The following is a 21,947-nucleotide window of genomic DNA, read 5'->3' on the forward strand; positions in this document are numbered from 1 at the left end:
GAGAATCTGAAGAGAGCCGCGTGCTTTATTGATGTTACAGATGCGTAGCATGCAAACTGGAAAAAATTGTGACATCTTTCGCTTTGTCTCTCTTCGATTTCTCTCATCCACTCAGGGTTTGTCTTCACATTGTCTCACGAGCTGCTATATGTGCTTCGCATGAGTACAAAGTACAATCGATCATTTCAGCTATTAAAGAGCGAATCACCTATTGAGAAATCTATAATATAGCAGCTTTTATACAGTTAAAGAAGAAGACTGTTTACTCTGTCAATGCTACTAAAAAATATAAAGAAAATATTAAACGGTTGTATTTGCATATCGTATGTAAAGAGATATTTGCTGAAGCTAATTTATTCGCATGCTACGGAAAACTATAGGAAAGCGTGTCTACCGTGTCGTGAGATAATATATGTGAAGAGGGATCCTGAGTGGTTATCAAGATTTGAAGAGACACAATTATAATATTCGAAAACACAAAGTAGAAAAATTACGTTAAAGATTATCTAACATATATTTATATTTCATAAATAAAAAGATACGCAACAATTTTTATAAAAATATCTGCAAATATATTTCTTATCGAGATAAAGTTGCTTTTAATCTTCCAATAAGGCTGCTGCAAATCTTCGCGAAATCTACAAAATTCAATCCCTTACATAATCCGTTAAGAAATTATTGATTTAAAATTAGAAAGAGAGGGAATCTTATCCCCTACCCTTTATTTAAGTTTAAATTCTTAAGATTCTTCAAATCCCTTAAGTCACTTTGACTTAAGGTACACTTCATAAAATAAAATTCAATTTTATATTCCGTTAAAAAATTATTAATGAACAAAAATAGACACATATACATTATGCTGAGAAAATTTTGTTTTTATATAAAGAAGATATTTTTATATTTTGAAAGCACATGGAAGTGCTAAATTATTAAAAAGAGATATTCCAATGAAAAAACCTTGATTTCCACAAAATAATAATATAACAATAGAACTGCGATTTCTCCTATACATTTATTCACAATTGTACAATTATGGTTGAAAAATTGATTCAGCGACAGTCGGTAACGGGTATCATTCGAAGATACGTGGACACTTTCTTTCAGACTAGTTAGACCCAGTGAATACCGCTAACCAGTAAGAGTTACTAACGGTAAGTTAGAAAATATTGCGACAAAATTTTCTTCAATTGATAATACGATTGGATTAAATAATTTTATGAACTTATAGCTGGTCTTATAAGACATCACGAGTACAATAATTATAATTTAACCCAAAGTTTGCGTATAGCAAAATTAAAGTAAAATGAGATTAAAAAACTCCGTAAATAATCTAAGATAAAATAAGATAAAATAAGATAAAATAAGATTTAAAAATTGTAAAAAATCTATTATCTAAGATTAAGTTATCAAATAAGAATGTAAAATAACAGTCGAACACTAACATGTTGATTAAGATGATTCGCATTTCCAGTCAAGGCAACAATTATTCATAGATTGCACAAGTTAATTATTCTACTTTCCCATGTAAAGTATTGTAGTCAAATCACTTAACAGTTAATCATCATATGATGAGTCATCATTCAACAAATACATTCATATATTGTATATCATTCTCCGACAAAATAAGTAAGTGTTCTATATAACGAACTTATTTCTAACAAACTTCGGTTTTGATATATTTCTTAGCGTGTCACACGGCATAACACATTTTAATATTTAATATTTAATGTTAAATATGTTTAATTTTGTGAATTTTAGATTTAATGCATACACATATAATATGTATTTTATTTGTTACAAAAACCTATATAATAATTTTCCAAAAATATGGTCATGTATATTTATAGTCAAAGAGCACGTGATACGTAAATTTTCTGTTATACAATTAAAAACAATAAAAATTAGCATCCTACATATAAACTTATAAGTAGGTTAAAAGAAACTGCATTTTAACTATAAGTCAGATATATGTATGTGACATTTTATACAATCAAGATCTGCTCTACATTATAATATCATTACCGATCGAAGGTCGTGACATGCAGAAACATAATGTAAAAAACTTATAAGCTCTACGCAAAGCAAAACGGATTATTACATTATATATTTATAGTTATAAAAAATATACTTTGGTTTTAACATAGTTTCCATTTTTTTAATCCAATTTCTTCTCTGCTTTCGGTTCTTTGTTTAAAACCTCCTTTTATAAATATTTAAAATTTAAAAATTCTACAATCTAAAAGAATAATAATATTTCTAATAATTTTCCATTATATCTAATTTTGATTTTAAAATAATCGTAACAATTTAAATCATCTTTATAATTTTAATAATAAAGTTTTATTTCGTCTAATAACTTTGATAATATTAATAATTTCACTAATTATTTCATTTTGTAATTTTTAAATATTTATTTATAACAGCATATTGTCAATATCATTCTCAATTTTGCTTTTATCCATACATAGAATGTGCTAATAATTGATAAATTATTACTTAATTTAGTATTTCGTGCAAAACTGTGTTAGAAACTGCAGCAAGAGAGGGAGAAAGTTTACGGAAAGGATATTTCTTATATATTTACTATTTCTTTATCTCTCTCTCTCTCTTTCTCTCTCTCTCTCTCTCTCTCTCTCTCTCTCTCTCTCTCTCTGTTTCTTGCGCGCACGAGCGTATACACTTTTTGCAAGTGATAATTCATTACAACATCGCAATCCAGTGGTGGCACAGGTAAAAGTGGGGACTCACTCTCACTGTGCACAGCCGCGACCGTCTCTCTCCCTCACGAATTCACTCGCGACACTACCGCGAGCGAGCGCGCCTTTCGAGTTTATCAAACCCGCGAGTGACAGACAACAGAGTGCTGTGAGACGACAATTCTCTTTGGACAAATTTATTTGGAGCATCTGCAATCATGGGCACTCCCATAGAGAACTTCGCCGTTCACGCGGATGTTACCTGCAACCCAAATAACGTGCCTTCCGCTATCGAACTCGTAGAAAGTGAGTCTCGACAACATCCGGATAACGGTGTAATTCCGCCGATAAAGTCCGGTGTTAACAGAATTGGGATTTTCTCTTTTAAAAGAAAAATGGAAGATACAAGGTCAGGTGGAATAATTAATATCTTCAGAATAAATAAAGAGAGAATAAATAATTTTAATGCAATAGTAATATTTCTTACTAATAATATTTTTAATATTTGTTTAATAATTATAATCTCGTTTGTATATTATGCACTAGTAATGATAAATTAGAACAATTAATCAATTATTAAATTTAAAAAAATTATTTTAAAGGTAACTATTATATATAAGAATAAAGCAAGTTAATTGTTAAATAATAAATAATTCCGCGGTTATTATGAAATTATTAAATTGCGAAAGATTTTCTATTTTCGGAATGCTTTTGTGATATTTATAGACTTTATCACTCAATAATTGTGATATCTCAATTACCCGATAACCTCGATTTACTTGTTATCAATTCCCATATTATTCCCAAAATATCAGTTCTAACTTTGTAGTAACCGTTAAAAGTTTGAGCTCGCTAGAGACACCGTTATGGCTAATGATAGTAGAAAGTGAGTTACGTATCAAAAGCAGCTGGTATTCCGAGTTTTGTGCAACAGAGATACTGCACAATAGAGATACCAGTGCATTACAAATTACAGTCGGTACCGCAAATTCCAAGAATTGCTCCTATTTTAAGATTTCGAGTAAAATAACTCTCACAAGAGTCCGGTATTTTTTAGTACAATTTATGCATATGGAAATATACTATATTAATGCACGGCCGTTCTGTTTTACGAAAGCGAATTTATCGCAATGCAGTGTAGATACGCTTGCATTGAGCGACGTAAGCGCATCGGTGAAAGTTGGACTCAAGTTCGTCTGGTACACGAGACCTTATTCGCGCGAGTTGAAAATCCTCGAAAATTCTCGGACGTAACTTATGCGAAGAATATTACTCGTTACTTTTACGCGCACGTACACGAGTATATCAAAATATTTATAGACTTAAGAGAAGATAAATAGAGAGAGAGAGGGGGGGGGCATCAAATGTTCATTCTGTTTTCGATTATAAAAGTACTGCATAAAGATATATCATTACAGTAAGCATTATACAAGAAATTCAAACACAACAAATACAATAAAACATAAATAATACGTGTAAATAAAATTGGTTCATTTCATGCGACGAAAACGTTTCTCCAGGCGCAAGATAATTTGAACAATTATGTTCACACGAACTACGTGAATGTTTCATGCACAATTGTATAATTTATATTCATGCCACACGTTATAAAGCTTATTGAACGAACAAGTTAAACAAAACTTGAGCGCGACGGCAAACTTTTGATAAGCATCGCGATTTACAATTCATATCATGCGACTATATAACTTTCTTGATACATATGTACTCTTTAAAGTATATATGACCAATTATGTAACTTTTTGTTTGTTTGTACTATTGTATATTTGTGCTTTTATTTGTAGGAGAGGTGTATGGGTTTAGATTGATAAAAATAATTAGAGTTCTTTGTGTCAGGGTAATACATTTTAATATGGAATATATATTATCGGAGAGAATAGAGAGCGACAACTCAACACAACTAACCATTTGTTTGCTCCGGAGACAACTGTGACTCTTCCTCGTTCATATTGTTTTCGTTAAATCGCTGGATCATGCTCAGATGCTTTCGGGCCTCGTTTTATTCTGTATAATATGACCTACAGTACATTACCTACATATTTAAATAAAAGTTTATGTACATTTAATATTATGTATATATTTAAAAGTTAAATAGATCTTTTATATCCGCATAAAATGTTATGTATAAAAATTATATGTCAATCTATTTTTCGACACTTTCCAATATCCTCTAATCAATTTGTTTCTCGTCTTTTTTAGATAACTGCTTCTTGGTATAAATCTTACGAGAGAATCTCCTTCCAAGATATGCGATAACACCAAAAAAATTAATGTGATAACAATACCATAAAAATTGAAATTAGAAGAAACATGTCTACTTTAAAATGTTACATCATAAACTGTTTTCAATCTATAGCAAATTATCTGTGTAGTGCTTTGAGATTCTCATTAATTTTCTAACTTACGCAATGTTGATAAAACCGTAATTAATTAATTATGAGAAACTTAAACATATTTATCATTTCTATCATCATCTCTATCATACTTACCGATAAGATAAGTTAAAAAATAAAAATAAACGATAATGGTTTTTAATACGCTGAAAGCGTGCATCATCACATATGTATAAATATATATAGAGAAATTATTGACACATGAGAATATTTTGTACTCAGATCTCGATATTCAAGTAACTTTATTTTCTTAACAAAAACAAAATTGAAAATAATAATTTTAGCATAATTTAAAAAATAATTATTATATCAATATTTTTATAAATCATATTATCTAAATCTAAATTTTTATAAATCACACTATTAATTTATAAATAAAAAATTAATTAAGAGTAATAATCACTATTGCTAAATTTTTAAATAAAAATATAAATTCTCAATCATCCTTATAAAATTTTATTAAAAACGACGGTTAATTTTCTTTAATCGTTGTGTATTTTGCAGGTTTAGATGCAATAGGTACTGCATTGCTAAGCGTCGGTTCGATAATCTTGGTCCTCACAATATACTTCTCTGCTGATGCTTGTCGCAATATCCTCTCCCAAAAAGAATCGGAATCTTATAAAACAAATGCCATTATAATCCTATCGGTATATCCTGTCGCAAGCGTTTGCAGTCTAATGGCGATTGCGATACCAAGGTAAAAAATAAAGGCCTATTGCAATTATTTAACGATATCGAGATAACGAGAAAAACTTGCCACCAGCGAAGTGTAAAATAAAAGCATAAGCGTTATGCCATTTTTGTTTTCGCTTCATATTTTACGTTCACTTTAGATTTGTAATTCAAGACAGAATTCTATTTGTAATTTTACGTATATGTATTACACGTACGTATTATTAACCAAATATTTCATCGTTGAACTTCATAATATACAATAACTTATACAATATACCAATTTCTTTTTAACGAAGATATCTGTAGTAAGATCATAGATATTTGTTTGTTTGTTTTGATATTGAAAAGTCACTTTTGTCAATTGCCTTTTTCGATTCAATTAGTCGTAGATAATTGTTATATACATTACAATGCATGTAATCAGTATTGTAAATCACTGTATAAACTTGTTATTTTCCGTAGAAAAATTCTTAAAAACAGATTTTCTTAACACTTGTTTAAAAATAATAAAAAAGAAACTCGAAAAATTGGAGTATTTAAGTAAAAGATGAATTTCAATGCTCCAGTAAAAAACTAAGTAAATAACTTAAACATTTTAAGAAAGATGAAGAAAAAAGGAATACGATGAAGTTATACATACAATATTAGAATATACGATATGCAAAATTATAAATAGAATTTTATTATAAATTATAAATCGTTTAAAGGGAATTTTTTATTCAAATTTCCGTGATAATCTTTTCTTAAACTTCGCGTTACTCATTTATTTATCAATAAAAGTTATCATCAGTCTGACGCATCACTTTTCCTTAGGTCTGGCAATGCTGATAAATGCTTATGAATTATGTTTTTGCATTTGATAACGATAATGCCTTCCGAAATAAAGTTTTAATAGCCTTTTGTGTTTCATACGTTAAGCATTGATTAATGACTCACTTAAAAACGTTATCTCACTTGCACCAAGAATCTTATTTAAATCTTTTTTCTCCTCCGTTATACTATTAATTTATATCATATATATTATTAAATAATAACATCTTATGTCCTATATTTACAGTTAATTATATAAAAAATTGATAAAAATAGATTTTATTAATTGTGTTTCCAAATTTTATCATTTATGCAATTTCAAGGCAATTTTAATTTGTCAATCAATAATGATAATTTCCCCGAAATCTCATCACTTTAACACTTGTTCGTTCGTTTCGCGAAACTTGGATGAAGAATAATAACGTTTCTTTGACTTTCGACAGAGGCCAGTTACTATCGGAGGCGGTAACTCAGATTTTCTTAATGATTTCGCTGTATCGCCTCTATCTTCTCCTCTTGGACGTTGGTCGCCGGAAGACGAGCGAGACGCCAACATTGATGCTACGAGTTGGACCCTGTTGCTGCTGGCCCTGTCTGCCCTTTCCAAACCTTCAAATGACCGACGCCAATTTGTCTTGGATAGGAATTCTGGCCCTTCAGCTTCCTATCGTCCAGGTAAAAAAGAGATCTCCCTCCCTCTCCTTCACGCTTCGATTATCGCTTCACTCATGCCATGCTAAATAACTGTTTTAATTACCGGGCGAAATGATTAAAATTTATAAAAACAATTGTTGCTTTTACCATATGTATAGCATTAATTTAAACTTTCTCAATATAAAGAGCAACTAAAATATAGCCACACCTATTGTATTTATTATTTTAGTCGCATTAATTATATTTAAATTAATTAAAATTGATTACATTAATTTGATTTCTTCTTCGCTAAAACTTTTGCTCTCACTATTGAAGCAAATACGGCTTCTGATATGCGGAGCAGATTAATATTCTTAATTCAAGTATCTCTCTCTTTAATCTCTTTTTCTAGAATATGTATAACAATTTTTAAATAGAATACATAAAGTTGTGGGATACATAAATTTTCATAATTTCTATGATTCTCATCAATCATAGATTACATAGTATATGACTAATTAATTACTTCAATTAACAAGTAAAATAGATTCGGCTTGTTGCTATCACGAAATTATCTGGTAAACATATTCGTAAACCATCTATTTGCTTAACGATCGATTTGGTATTAACTGATATCAGATATCTGTAATATTTACCAGTTAACTTACGTCAGTTGCCTTGCAGGCAGAATTAGGAAATGCGTAATCTCGAGGGAGACAGAGACGCACTTCAGTACATAAGCTTCCAATCCTGACTCTCCGCGCTAATTAAATCCATTAACGAATAGCAGACGTGTTAAATGTAATGGTTGAATAAAGATTTTTTTTCGTTTTCGAAGTACACACATGCATAAGTACTAAAAATCTTTGAAACTTTAGTGTAAGAAAATGTTCATATTTTCAGAGTCTACTTTACTTCATATTGCTTTATATGGAAGCTGAGGATCCAATGCTTGCCACGCAATACGTCACGTTCCTTCAGCCAATCATGGTAATCAGTATACTTCTAGGAATATACAGTTTAACCATCGCTACAAAGACTTTACATGCAGCAGTCCCAGGTAATGAGTATGCATGCTTATTCAAGGTTTCTTTCCCCATACATTTTACGGAAGATTTACTGCAGTATATATATATATATATATATCAATCTATTTCTCAATATTTATACCTCTCTATAAACATACAATCAAGACTTGATCAATATTTTATTTTTTCTCGTAAAACTTTCTTAAAAGTTAAAGATGTAACAGTATTTACATGTTAGTAAATCAAATGTTTTATTTATTACAATCTTAATATCATTCTATTTATTGCAATATATTTGTCATAATGAAAAGATGCTCTTCTTCTTCTGAAAGAAGAAGAAGAAGAAGAAGAAGAAGAAGAAAAGATGCTTGAACTAAAAAAATAATATTTTTATATTTTATTAATACGTTTATTTTATAATAATTTTACCTAATTTTAACTTTATATTATATGTGTACATATAATACTTCTGATAATTTTATTTCATTTTTATGCGTTAATAAAGTTCAATTAGTATTTATCTCTTGAAGAAATTTTCAACACATCTTGATCACAATTTGTATGTCTGTTGAAGTAAATTTACCGTTATATTAAGTCCAACACACACATATTTGTCGAACAATAATAATTATCCTGGGATGATCGCTGAGCGTCGCAGGAAGTAATTTTTCGAGAAATTGCTGTTCATGCGACATTAATAGGAATGAAAGTTTCTGATCGATATCATCCGTTTCCGTTTCAGAGGCCAAGCTACATTATAAGACGATGGTGTTACAATTGGTAATGTTGTTCTCTAAGCTGCAGACCGGTATTATCAGAGCCTTGCCCGCCGCGGGCGTATTTCCGTGCAATTCCCCCCTCACTCCGACAGTTTATGCCAACGGTAATATATATGTTACCATTTTGGTTCTGTTTCTGTTTTACTCATCTTCTGCTCTATCCAAAATCAACGATTAAAACTGATTAAAAATGAAATTATAAATTATAAATATAATGATAAATATCGCAGCTCACCAGGTGAGAAAAATCTTACTATCACATTATTATTAAATAAGATATCCATAATTAAATAGAAGTAAATACTATAAATGTTATCAAATTTAATTATTCATATTTAATTATTTATTTACTTATTTGATTGACCTATAAATTTTTTTTAATAAACCTGTTCTAGATTGCCAGAAACTTACGAGGTGCAAATTAAACAACATTTCTAAACATGTTTATTTAATTATAATGTATTTCGTTTTATAAATAACACATTTCGTATTAACTATGACGAAACGGGCAATTAATAAATTATTTAACATCTTGATTCGGGATAGATAAGCTGCTGGAATCATATAGCTATTCATACACTATCGACCGTATTTATTATTTAATTTACTACTATACTATAACGTTCTGGCAGGGACCGATAAAAGAACGATAATTTTACGGTCCGGTAGTTTCTTCAAACAGCATGATAAGATCATTCAACTTTGAATTTAGAATACGTCTCTTCTTTTTATTGCTCCATGGACCTACGACCTACTGTAACAAAGAAACTCGTTTCACTGAAAAAAAGAGACGTCACGCAGCATCCGCGAGCACCATAAAAATTCACCCGTTCCACGTGCTACGAATAAATTTTTCAAACTAACATGAGACAGCATATCATTTGTGTCAAAAAAGATCTCTTTTAGTGTATGTTTCAGTGATATTTGTATTTACATTATTATATATTAATATTTTGGTTTTTATTAATATCGACAAAATTATTATATTAATTCCATTAAAAACCATATCAGTTTCAAGTGTAATTTTAAAAAGCGCATTTCCAAATCATTTCACAAATCCATTTTTCTTTTTAACATATTATATTTAGAAACATATATAGATTTTTAGAATAATTATAAGATTAATATCGTTATTCACAATCTTAATAAATGCTTCCATTAATAATAGAGTAATTTAAACGTTGATACAATTGATAATATCGCTTCATAAATTTCCTGTTCTCGATTTCAGTGACATGCAACGCGCTGATATTAATCGAGATGATGATTCTTTGCTACGCCGCGCGGCACGTATATTACGTTGATCTGGAGAAGAATCAAGAAACAGACGCTACGGATAGAGCGCCGAGGACATCAGGTCAGGTAGACGCGACGAATAGCAATGACGGTAACAAACAGCTTCCAGCAACAGTGATGACCGCATGAGATTTGACGATTCATCGAAGATGTTATTTATTTGGGAAGACTTTCATCGCGAGAAATTTACATTTCCCGAAGGCACGCTTGACATATAACGAGAAAGATAATAGATAACTCAAGATAATAGGTAATACTCATCGAGTAAAAATAACTCGAAGTTCCAAGCTCTTATTATTATAGATAGAGATAGAACTGATCTGCACATTTTAACGATTCGAGACTGATATTCTCTAATCAATTATGTAGAAGCGATATTATGCACTTTCCGTTTTTCATTTTTTTATCCTGGCTTCCTAGCTTAATGATGCTGATAATAATTTTTGGAATGTATTAGAAATAAGTACGGATAATTTATTAGGAATAAATTATAGGGACAATATATATTAGGAATAAGTAGGAACAATGTACGAGTGTGAAACTAAAATCATGAAAAGTATAGATCTAGATTCTCTCGTTTGAAATGTAGTTCTTTGTAAATAGCAATTTGTATAAGATTATATAGTAACATATTATGAATATACGAGCAATTGTACATATATATTTCATTATATAATTGAAGATTTTTATTTCTTAAGACTCAAATTTAAGTTAAAAGTAAAAAATTTTTAATTATAAAAAGTGTATTCTTTGAAATATTTTCTGAGAAATTTAAGAAAATGAAAAAGTGTAGATGCTGGTTGAACATAAAAATAAAATTGCAAGAATTATGTTATCAAGAATTATGTGTAAATCCCCTTTTTAAATTCGATACTTAATCGCGCGTAAGAGTGACAAAGAAAAAAAAGATGATGATGTACGTTCCGTTCCTATTTATACTTATCCAAGGTGTCATCGCTTTCTCTGTATACTTGAAGAGGCACGTTAATATTCCGATAACATGTTTCCACGAAATATATCAAGTATCTTTGTCGTAGCGACCCTTCTCTTCCAGGGAGATGAACGTCCTGCAGATAAAGGCTTACGTAAAGCCTGCTCTTCTGGCTTGTTACTCTGTCCTTCGATTTACTTACATCACTCTTTGCTCATTTTTTGTAAAATGTTGTCAAATTTTACATTTGAAACTACATATCTTTCTGACATTTTCCAAAGCTTAATAAATTGGTTTCTCATCTCGAGAGAATTTCATTTTAAACTTAATATCGTCTAACACATGTTATCAGTATAATTTGTCATTTGTATGCAAGAAACGTGTATGATGTGCATGAAAAAAAGATAAAGGTACGATGAATACAATCTTAATATTAATATAGAATTTATTTATATATTTCCATAAATAAATAATTTAATTTATTATTAAGTTAATATTTTATATTATTAGAATATATATACATAGATAAATGTTAATTTTAAATGTATTAAAGGGTTTAACAAGTATACATCGGTTGCAGGATATCAGCAGCAACCAGACATCAGAATAACGAAATTATCAAACTGAAAGAGTTACAGAGACAAACTGCTACGCAGTTTTCATCCCTTTCACCGCCATTCTTCCACGTCCACCCTCCACGAGAGGACAAACGATTATATCGCGTTTGAACAAGAAAAAAGAGAGAAGAAATGTTACGGGAGGCCTGTGTACCCCCTCATTTTTCGAGTGATTTCAGGGGTCCGTTCGCCGCCTACCTGCGACCTGGCCCACCGAAACTACAAAACACACTTCTCTGTCTCTCCCTCCTATCCCTCCTTTCTTACGAACATAAGATGCAACTCGCCGCTCGAGACTCGATCCTCGACCCTCTTCACGGAACGTGATCGTGATCGAGCTTTACAGCCGTAATAGATTTAACAGTTTCCTTCGAAGGATTGGCTTAAGGGGGGAAGGGGGATTTGCCGAAATTGAATAGGTTGCTCCCTTTTCTTGTTTCCACGTGGGTACTTCTCGTTTTAATTGTATCGGATTGAAAAAGCGACCATTTTTGGGACAATTTCATATTTTAGCGAATTATTCATACAATTATATTATTATCATACAGTCTTTATTATGCGTTAATAAATAATTAAAATAATTTTTCCTTTTTTTCCTTCATTGTTTGTTTATTCATTTTCTAATAAGGTATCGTTTTATAGACAAAGAATTATTTAATAAAATTTGAAAAGATATATCTATTTTATATTTATTTTGTTTTATTATCAAATTGTAAAAATAACATACAGAAAAAAAATGAATTTTTGGCATTAATATATTTATACATTTATTTCGATACTTTCGTAATATGTGATATGTCTAACGAGCGGAAAATCAGGAAAAGTGTATTTTCGTGTATCGATATCCTATCGGTACACCCTTACTTAAAAAGTCACGAACGTTAGTCAGCAGGTTGAAAAATCACCGCATCGTAATTGCCGAATTGCTGATTGGTAATCTGCTATGGTGGGACTAATTAAGGCACTACCCGGGTCTCAAATGGGACGTCCAAATTGTTTTCTACGCCGTTCATCTCTTCCCTCCTCCCCACCCCCTCCAGCCTCGACTAGATAGCCTTGGGAAGACAAGATAAAAAGAGAAACCGGACGATATTTCGCGAACTAATGAGCTGGCCCTAGCGGATTTTAACATAATCATCCTTATGATTTATAATAGAAGATCGTCCCTTCCCACACACGTTCTTTTCGCGATGTGTCGCGTCATTTCTACTCCCTACCCTCTTTTTGTAGGAATTTATATATACTATGTATGTAGGAACATGTACAGAGAATCCCACGTTTTCTAATCGTCAGAGGACAAAATAAATTTTTTTGTTCGAGATCTTTTTTCAATTTCTTGAAATAATATTCAAGATGTAGGATTCTATATGTAAATAAATGTAAAAAGTATTTTATAAATATCTTTTTAATTATTTTAATTTAGATTTTTTGTTATTTTTTGGAATGCATATTAAAAAACTAAAAAACGTTTAAATAAAATTTTTAAATAAATTTATATATATATAAGATATATTTTTGCTTATATATTATATTTAGATATTATATTTTATAATATCTTTAATTAATCTTTAATATCTTTAAATATATATTGTAAGAAATGTTAAAAGTTGTTATATTCAAGACCTGTACAATTACTATCAACTTTCTTATCTTTAAACTTCATTAATTCGAATTATTTTCCGAATAACGACGGTATATTTGAATCACTATATATTTAAATCACATTATATTAGATAGTCATGTTAGAAGAGACTTAAATCACTCCTGCTTAGATCTCGCTCATTAATCGAAGCTTGTACGATAAGCTAATTATTTTATTCATTTTCCTATCTAAAGAATATTCAAATTCTTTACTAACTTTCTCTCTCTCTGATCGTTGTATCTATAAATTCTTTTTTCTTCGTTACGGCTTCTGGTTTAGCTAGTAATAACATTAATTATCCAAAATGTATAAAGACTTTTCAGACAAATGATACTTTCTAATATATATTTTTTTGTGAATTTCAGCGATATTCCGATGTATAATACAAATTGCTAGTTCGTGGCTAGAGAGAACATATCGGAGAAAAAGAATCGCTCCCATAGGATTTTCAGATCCTTCAAGAAGAGGACGAACCGCCCTACCCGGCCATCTGTTGCATGCGAGAAATCGGAAAACGTTTTCCAGGATCAAGTCGACATATGGCACGCGGGCAGATTTATCTTCAGAGAGGAAAAAATACAGTTCCGTCGTGAGTCCACCAAAAATGTTCAGGAGGTGGAAAGAGGAGGGCGATATTATTCTCTATTTTATGAGAGACGGGGTTAGAGCCAAAAGAGAAAAAACGAGCGCAAGCCAAAGAGAAAAAGTGATGGAACTGAGCAATTTCTGAATTTGTTACACAATTACGACACATATTAAAATAGTGTGGCTTTATATCTTAATTCTATTTACCGTAAAGTAGATCTGATATTTCGCACTGATGCAATCAAATGTTATTGCAACAGATGTAACATATATGCACTCAAACGATATGTCGTATCAATAAATATAGGTTTATAGTTACTGATCGTGCGCGAGAGAACGCTAATTGAGGAAGTGATTAACACTTCTTGCTACACACGTGCGTATTTATTCAACGTTGTGCCGTTTAATAGCATCGTAAAGCCGCGATATTCTATTCCAGATTGCATTTTAGTTTATCGCGCCGTTCCCCGCTGCATGTTTCACGAAATATGCAAATCAGGGTAAACGATCCAAGAGCGTTTCAGACGAGATTCGTGCAAGGCGCTGCATCTGCATGAGAGTAGGTGCTCAGAATCCGAGGTCTCTCTAAGATCTCTCGAGAGCGAGGGAAGTAGCTACTTAAAGTTTCAAGTCACTCTTTAAAGTAACGAACCGACAAAAATGTATACACGACTACGCTCTTATAAAATGCTACTTAAGTTTCTACGTATATAATATATACGATCTCCATCCGGTATTTTAAGCCCTCCTCGCATGACTAGCGGCATGATCTTAATGGTGCGTCAATAAAAAGTTTAATACATCAAGAAAAAGCGACGTATATTAAATCCTAAGTGCTACCAATGTATCACATAGCTGACACGTCGAAGCAGAGTGTAAAGTTACAGCACAAAAAAATTATGATTTATCTATAACATGCGATAATATTATAGATACATGATACATCGCTGTAACGGTGTCCCGTGGTATTTAGTATGTTTTAATATCAAAATTTAATAAAGCTCGATAAATTTCTTTACAAGGTTTTAATTTATATATAAAGCTGATAATTCTATTTTAGATTATGTATCAATTTATTTAAGCGGAACAGATACCCTGACACCCATCCGGCGAATCGATACTTTCATCGTAGCAGCCGGTATCGCGTTCCAGGAAGAATGGGGCACGGGGAAGAAAAGGATCGTGTGCGCTCCGCTCCGTATTGAAATTCAAATTAAAAATCCCCGGATCATAAAATTATCCCCGAAAAACGAAAAGCCGGGCGAGGTGCGCCGAGTAATTTTCGAGCAATTTCGTGGTGGGCCCCGATCTCCCCTTTCCACGTTCCCTTTCCTCTGGATTTCTCCTCTGAGCAATCCTGCTAGAAAATAATGACCTGCGCCGCCGGCGACCATATGGTCGCGCGCGAGATGGTCTCGCTCTCTCTCCGAAAAGACGAAGTGCACGAGCGAGACTCGGGGCTCACTTTGACGTATCCCAGATACCGCCGGACACTTCTGCTTCTCTTCCGAATGATGGATCGACGCGCGTCTCTGGATCGAGCATGACGAAGCCAGGACGAAGCGCGAAGATAGGAATTTCAGGACACGTCGCTTTGAATTTTCCGGATCGTTCGAACGATTTACGCTGTTTTCTAACCCCGCTTCTTACACAAGAAGAATTCTACTAAAGTAATTTATTGTATAACTTAAAACATTAAATTAAAATAATAAAATCCTCGTTATAATTTTAATCTTCCTGGATTTATTTAATTTACGCTATTTTATATATATAATCCGCTCTCTTTTATACAAAAATAATTCTAATGTGACAATTATGATTTTGTTATTAAACTCGTTTATATTCTGTGTATGTAATTTCATAATTTAATTCACGCATTATATCAAATTTGTCTATCGTTATACGGAATAATTTTACAGATTGTGATGGCAAACTCTTGAATCGTTTATCTGAAAATAAAATAAAATCTCGCCTGCGCATCTATACACGCTCTCATCTTGCCGAATTTAATTTCCGTCCCTCCCGCATCCAACAGCGTTCTACTTTTTCGTTTTTTCTCTTCCGCTCCTTTTCTCTATAAAATATGCTAAACGCCCGCGGAGCCACGGCGCTCCCACCGACACTGTTATTTACGAATTACGAACGTTGTAAACGATGGAGGAGCATAATGATCGCACGATGAGGTCCCGGCCAATTTCGCCGCTTCGAGCCTTACTCGAGCGTAACCTTAATGCGGTTAGGCCCGATATGCGGCCTACTGGGGTTCCTAGGATCGACCTGGCTTGATTACCCGTCACGTAACTTTTTAATCCAAGGTGAAAAAAATTGTGGTTAGAAATTATTATATCTGTATATATACAATATATAATAAAAATTATATTAAAATTGAAATTATTACGAAATGTGAAAATATTTTTAGATATACATATTCTAAGTGAAAAAATATTTAAAACATTTTTAAAAGACATATTCTTCATGTAATGCATGTAATTTAATTTCGCAGAATCATAGGTCCTAATTATCTTTTCTAAAATGATAAAAAATTGCGACACGTTTTCTCGTATAAAAAATTCTTTTTGCGGTTTGCGTGGTTTTCGCGACTTTACGATTGTGCCCTCAGCGACGATTAGGCAGCCGGTCCAACAATTCTCCTTTTCATCACAAAATGGTAAATCCATTGAAACACATGGGCCATATAACTGCACATATGCACGTGCGTGCGAATATTAGCCGTGTTACCTTTTGTGAACGCCTTTTGTCATGCAAGACCAGATATTGCAATCACGAGAAAGACGCGCGGCAAATTAACGGAGTGTGAAGAACACGAAATACATTGTTCTTTTGTGCATCGACCAATTTGGAAATTTGCATGTGGCTTTATATTTACAATTTGCGTTTACATGCGGTACATATACCCACAAAAAATATGAAGTACAGAAATTGCTATATAATTCAGTTTTACAGGTTATTTCCGTAAATATTTCGGGGAAGATACACATATATACATATTTCGATATGTTTTTTAATATATAAATATATTGCATAATACATTTAATTTTAATTAATAAAATTTGTATTTAAAATATTATTTTCATATTTCAATAAAATCTCTTGTTCCCTTTCTTTATAAGAATTTTAATTGTTTTTTCTCATTTTCTTTCTATCGTAAATAATGATTATGTCGCCGATCAAATTCCACGGGGATTCTAGTGGTATCCTGACAATTCTTTAAAAAATAAAACTATTAAAATTGGAGTATAACCACAGCTTTAAGTATGGCAATGATTTGTCGGTCGTAGTAAATCACAATCGTCACCACATTGTCGGGAAAAAGGACAAAAACTAAAATTAACGTTGTCCTTACAAGATAGTGGCGTCAACGAAACCTTGAAGGAAGAAGCTAGAGCATATAAATCTTTTCTGTTTCGGAAAGATGGAACGTGGGACGGGACAATTGACTTTCTTGTTCGCTTGCCTGCAGATCACATTCGTAATTACCGTATCGAGACCTTCAAAAAGCCTGTATTTTTTAAACCATCGAATGGGATACCATATAATACAGAAAAATTTTTGCAAAATCATCCTAATTTCCGTGAAAAGACGACCGACCATAATTTCCGGAAAAAAACAATAAATGAAAGCGATTATGAAAATGTTTTGTAAGAATATTCGAAAGAATATTTAACAAAAGATACAAACGGTTCTAAAAAGAAACGGTCCTAAAGGAATTTCAGAAATATTCCTATTTTTCACAATATGTATATTTTTTATTATATGTACTTATGCATTCTCGATGTTCGTTTCTTTTATCGCACGAGAAAAAATATTTACCGCACAAGATTATTGATATATACTACCATTAAATATTATATTACAAGTTGGAAAACTTATAATTCTTTTCCAAAAAGATGCGATAGGTAACTCAATAGAAACATTCAATTTACAGCATACATAATATGTGAATGTCAATTCTAAACTCAAAACTAAAAGATTTTGAGGGCGATTTTGAGGGCGATTCCCCTCTTCCTTTCACGTTGTGAAGAACGTCAATGCTTTCAAGAGTGAAAAGCTCTGAAACTTAATAACGCTATCTCCTGTAGTAATATACCATAATGTAGCGTTTACAATATAACGCAAAGAAGTGGAAGATGGGCGAAGAAAAGCAGAGAGTACGTCTCCCCGCACGACAAAGTCGTAAACTTCCGAATCACGCTTTTGACCCAAGAATGTCCCACCGGTGGCTGGATGGATTATAAATTCTGCTTTTTGAGAATTTGTCAGATGTACTGTGTCGGTCGATCCCCGCCAAAGTCCTCCTCCGTAGAAAAGTTGAAATCCGAGGCTCCTCAATAGCGACTTCCACCATCACCTGTCGTTTAGAGAAATATGTCTGCGCCGCAGCTTAATCCGCATGACGGCACAAATCGAAGAGTAAGGGGAAGCGAGGCGACCACAATAAAAATTTGTCACTGCCACATTTGACGCGAAAACTGCCTTTCAAAGCTCTCGCTTTATTCCTTCCTCGATGAAACGAATCGGCCTGAATTTTCCGCTTTGTTAGTCAACGATCTTTAGGCTCATTCGACAAATAGTGCGCGAATGATACCCTAGGTCGTTGTCCTCGAAATAAACTATCAAAATTTGCAGGATGTTAATTCTACGTTCAGATTTTGAATAATTTTGCATCCGAAACAATGCGGCGCCATTTATAATAAATAAAGATGCCGAAATACTCTCCTTTCTTAATTTTTACTTTTTACGAAGCGAGATACAAAGTAGTATTTTGTATAACAAAGATTCTGCAGAACACGAAACAAAAAGTGTCCGGAAGAAAGCAGTTGCGGTAAAATACGAGCAATAGATAAAATCTGTATCTCGATCAGCAAGACGAGGAAGGCGACTGACGAGGAAAGATGAGGGTCTTACAAGTTCTGCCTCTTACAGGATAGAACTAAATCCTGGAAAATGGACATAATCGCACGGAAAATCGCACGACCTGAGATAATCTTTCGTGTCCCCGAAAGCCGATAAACAATCAGCGTTCGTAAGAAGTACAGAACTCGTACACTCGTGACAGACGGAATGCGATAATGCGATAGTTGTTCTTTCGTGAAGTTCGTGAAAAAAAAATAAAATGAGACAAGAATGCATAACAAATGCTCACCGAATCCTAGGAAAATATTTTCATGCTATCTATGGCGGATGAACCAAAATCATTCAAAAATGTTGAGGCCACGAACATTGAATGTAGAATGACTGACAAAACAAAAAGGTATTTCGCGGAATAGAAAGAGATGTGCAAATAGACAATAAAAAAATAAAATCTTTTAAAATAAATAGAAAAGAAATAAAAAGAATTCTTATATCTTGCATATTAAACATATTTAGAGACGTCGTTATAAATTGAGTTTTCCGTAAGAATAGTATAACAGTAGTGGTTTCTTCAATTATGGAAATATTTCTAAAGAAATTATCTCCAAAAGAAAAATATAATATAAAATTCCAAAAAGAGCGTAAGAAAAATAGCTCAAGAAGAATTGACATAATGCAATTAACAAAGTTTGAAACTTCACGTTATTATTTCTATTCGCATTAGACCGTTAAGGGCAATGGACGGTTGCCTAGAACACAATAATACGTTGCGCGAAGCAAGAAGCAACTCGATAATCAATCATTTCTAATTGTTATTGACGGAAAACCAAGAGACTGATTAATCACCGCGTAAATCACATGTTATTCTCGAGTTCTGTACGCAGGAGCTATGTGTGCTAAGATAATATTTGTGTGCACGTCCGAGCGAAGCGAAACGGAGCGGAGCTGAGCCGCGCTGGTCCAGGTGTGAGAAAAGCGCGGCGCACAATGAAACGTCACTCTCGCGTCTATTGAAGGAGCCTTCGCGATCCGTGTGCACCACCCCTAAACTACGACCGCCTAGATGAATGGATCATTCGGGCCCCCTTTTTCTATTTTACCGTCGGGCACAAGCGCGAGGGATGCAACCCAGCTTTCTCGTACCTTCGCTCTTAGCGTCACGTATATTTCACCCTACAATCACAGCCGCCGCGGACAAATACCCTTATTTGTACACATCCTGTGCATTGTGACGTAGCGCGCGGCACCCGTAGATCCCGACTTCCGGCGGGAGACGCAGTACAGTCTGTTCATCCGCTTCGTTTTCCCTCCCACTCCCATATCTTTTATTTTTCTTCCCCGATTGCGAGGATGAGTGGAACAGTTCATGTACCTGCTGAATGAGAGGGAAGGGCAGTACGCAACGAATTTTCGAAGTAATATCAAACTTCGATGGGTGGGTCGGTCATTTGATCCGCAGTGCGTCTGTTTCCGTTCAAGGATCCACACTGGATCTTCTCCACCTTCTTTCTTACATTAAGACTCCCCACAGTGGACCCCGGATGTTGGATAGGCGGAACGCCTAATTGCGCTTAAATTTCGTGACCATAATGGTAAGGTTGAAGCGTGACCGCTCTCTTCTGAGAAATCCGAAAAATCAAAACCTATTATTATTTATAATATTATTAGCAACGAATATGTTATAAATAATTTGTAGAAATCTACAGTTTTTAATACAAATAATAAATACCTTCAGTAATTTCTGATTTAATAAAATTAAATTGTAAAAAAATAGATATATAATGTTATATAGATGCCTTATCTATACCTGAGTACCCAATAGAAAAAGTCTATAAGCATAATTTTTAATGTAGTTACAGGAAATTCTTCATAATTAATAATCTTTCTTATTAAAAAAAAAAATTTGTTGTAAATCGAGCGTACAAATTTCCTCGAAAAGAAGGATGAATCGTAAAGCGGGCATCTAGATGATGTAGCAAATCGTTTCTACCATCTTCACATAATAATTACACTCGGGACCTATTATAATTATCTACTCTCTGGTTTACGATACGAGATCCCCGCACAGCATATGGCCCAAAAAACGCCATCTTACTTCCAACCAACCACTTTTCTACCACAATGAAACTGGCCATTTGGCGGCACTTGGATACGAATCGAAATTAACTTTACTCGCGGGACAAATTAAATTTTCTTCCTCGTCGCTCGTGAAATCACGGCGCTTTATGGTTTGTAACAATATGGAATTTAATATTAATTAGAATATAATATGTAAAATTTAATAACAATTACGAATAGCAAGCACATTTGAAAATTATAATTTATATTAAAATTTTAATTATATATTATCTACGTTTTTTTGCATTTTATACATTGTGCAGGTATGATTATTCTCGGTTTAAAAAGGATAAAAGAATTGAAACTCAATTGTATAGAAAACTAATGGTTTTTCTTTTGTTCAGTATCGCTATTGTGTCATGTCATGGAAAACTGTTTTCAAGGAAAAAAAGTCAAAAATTCTTTCAAGAAATACCAGTTGTTTTCTATTTGAAATCGGTTCATCAATCACTATCATAGAAAAATCATTAGTCATTATGCTACAAAGAAACTTATTGCTAAGTGCTACATCAAGCGTTAGCTTGCATTTTCGTATTATTATTTAACTGTTTATTAATTCGTTGTTCATTCTATTTACCATTATTATTCACAGAGTCATTCGTCATTCAACTAAAATATTATTTGTTTCACAAAGAATATTCTAATCCGAGCTAGGAAATATTCGTAGCGTCGCGAATTCTTCAACTGGCCTACATTTCATGTAGGCTGAATAATTCGGTCAAGACTGAGACCTCGGGGCAGGCCATATGCTGAGAGACGACGACGTATAATTACGAGGGATGCTCTTCACGGTAACTCAGCAAGGGTGGGGACCCGAAAACCCGGGGAGCGCGCAGTGGAGGGACGCGCGG

At 32.9% G+C, this 21,947-nt stretch overlaps 1 protein-coding gene across 1 annotated transcript; it reads left to right on the forward strand.

Moving 5' to 3' along the window:
- Nucleotides 1–2,749: 2,749 nt before the first annotated feature.
- LOC139776338 (organic solute transporter subunit alpha) lies at nt 2,750–12,460 on the forward strand. Its single transcript, XM_071712910.1, has 6 exons — nt 2,750–3,002; nt 5,612–5,807; nt 7,039–7,270; nt 8,132–8,288; nt 8,999–9,139; nt 10,267–12,460. Exons 1-6 carry the CDS (start codon nt 2,915–2,917, stop codon nt 10,458–10,460), a joined length of 1,008 nt encoding a protein of 335 aa, XP_071569011.1. The 5' UTR covers nt 2,750–2,914; the 3' UTR covers nt 10,461–12,460.
- The last annotated feature ends 9,487 nt before the right edge of the window (nt 12,461–21,947 follow it).

The sequence above is a fragment of the Temnothorax nylanderi genome, unplaced genomic scaffold (genome assembly GCF_030848795.1).
Source record: "Temnothorax nylanderi isolate EJ_2023f unplaced genomic scaffold, tnyl_v1.0 TNYL_tig0116_pilon, whole genome shotgun sequence".
NCBI lineage: Eukaryota > Metazoa > Arthropoda > Insecta > Hymenoptera > Formicidae > Temnothorax > Temnothorax nylanderi.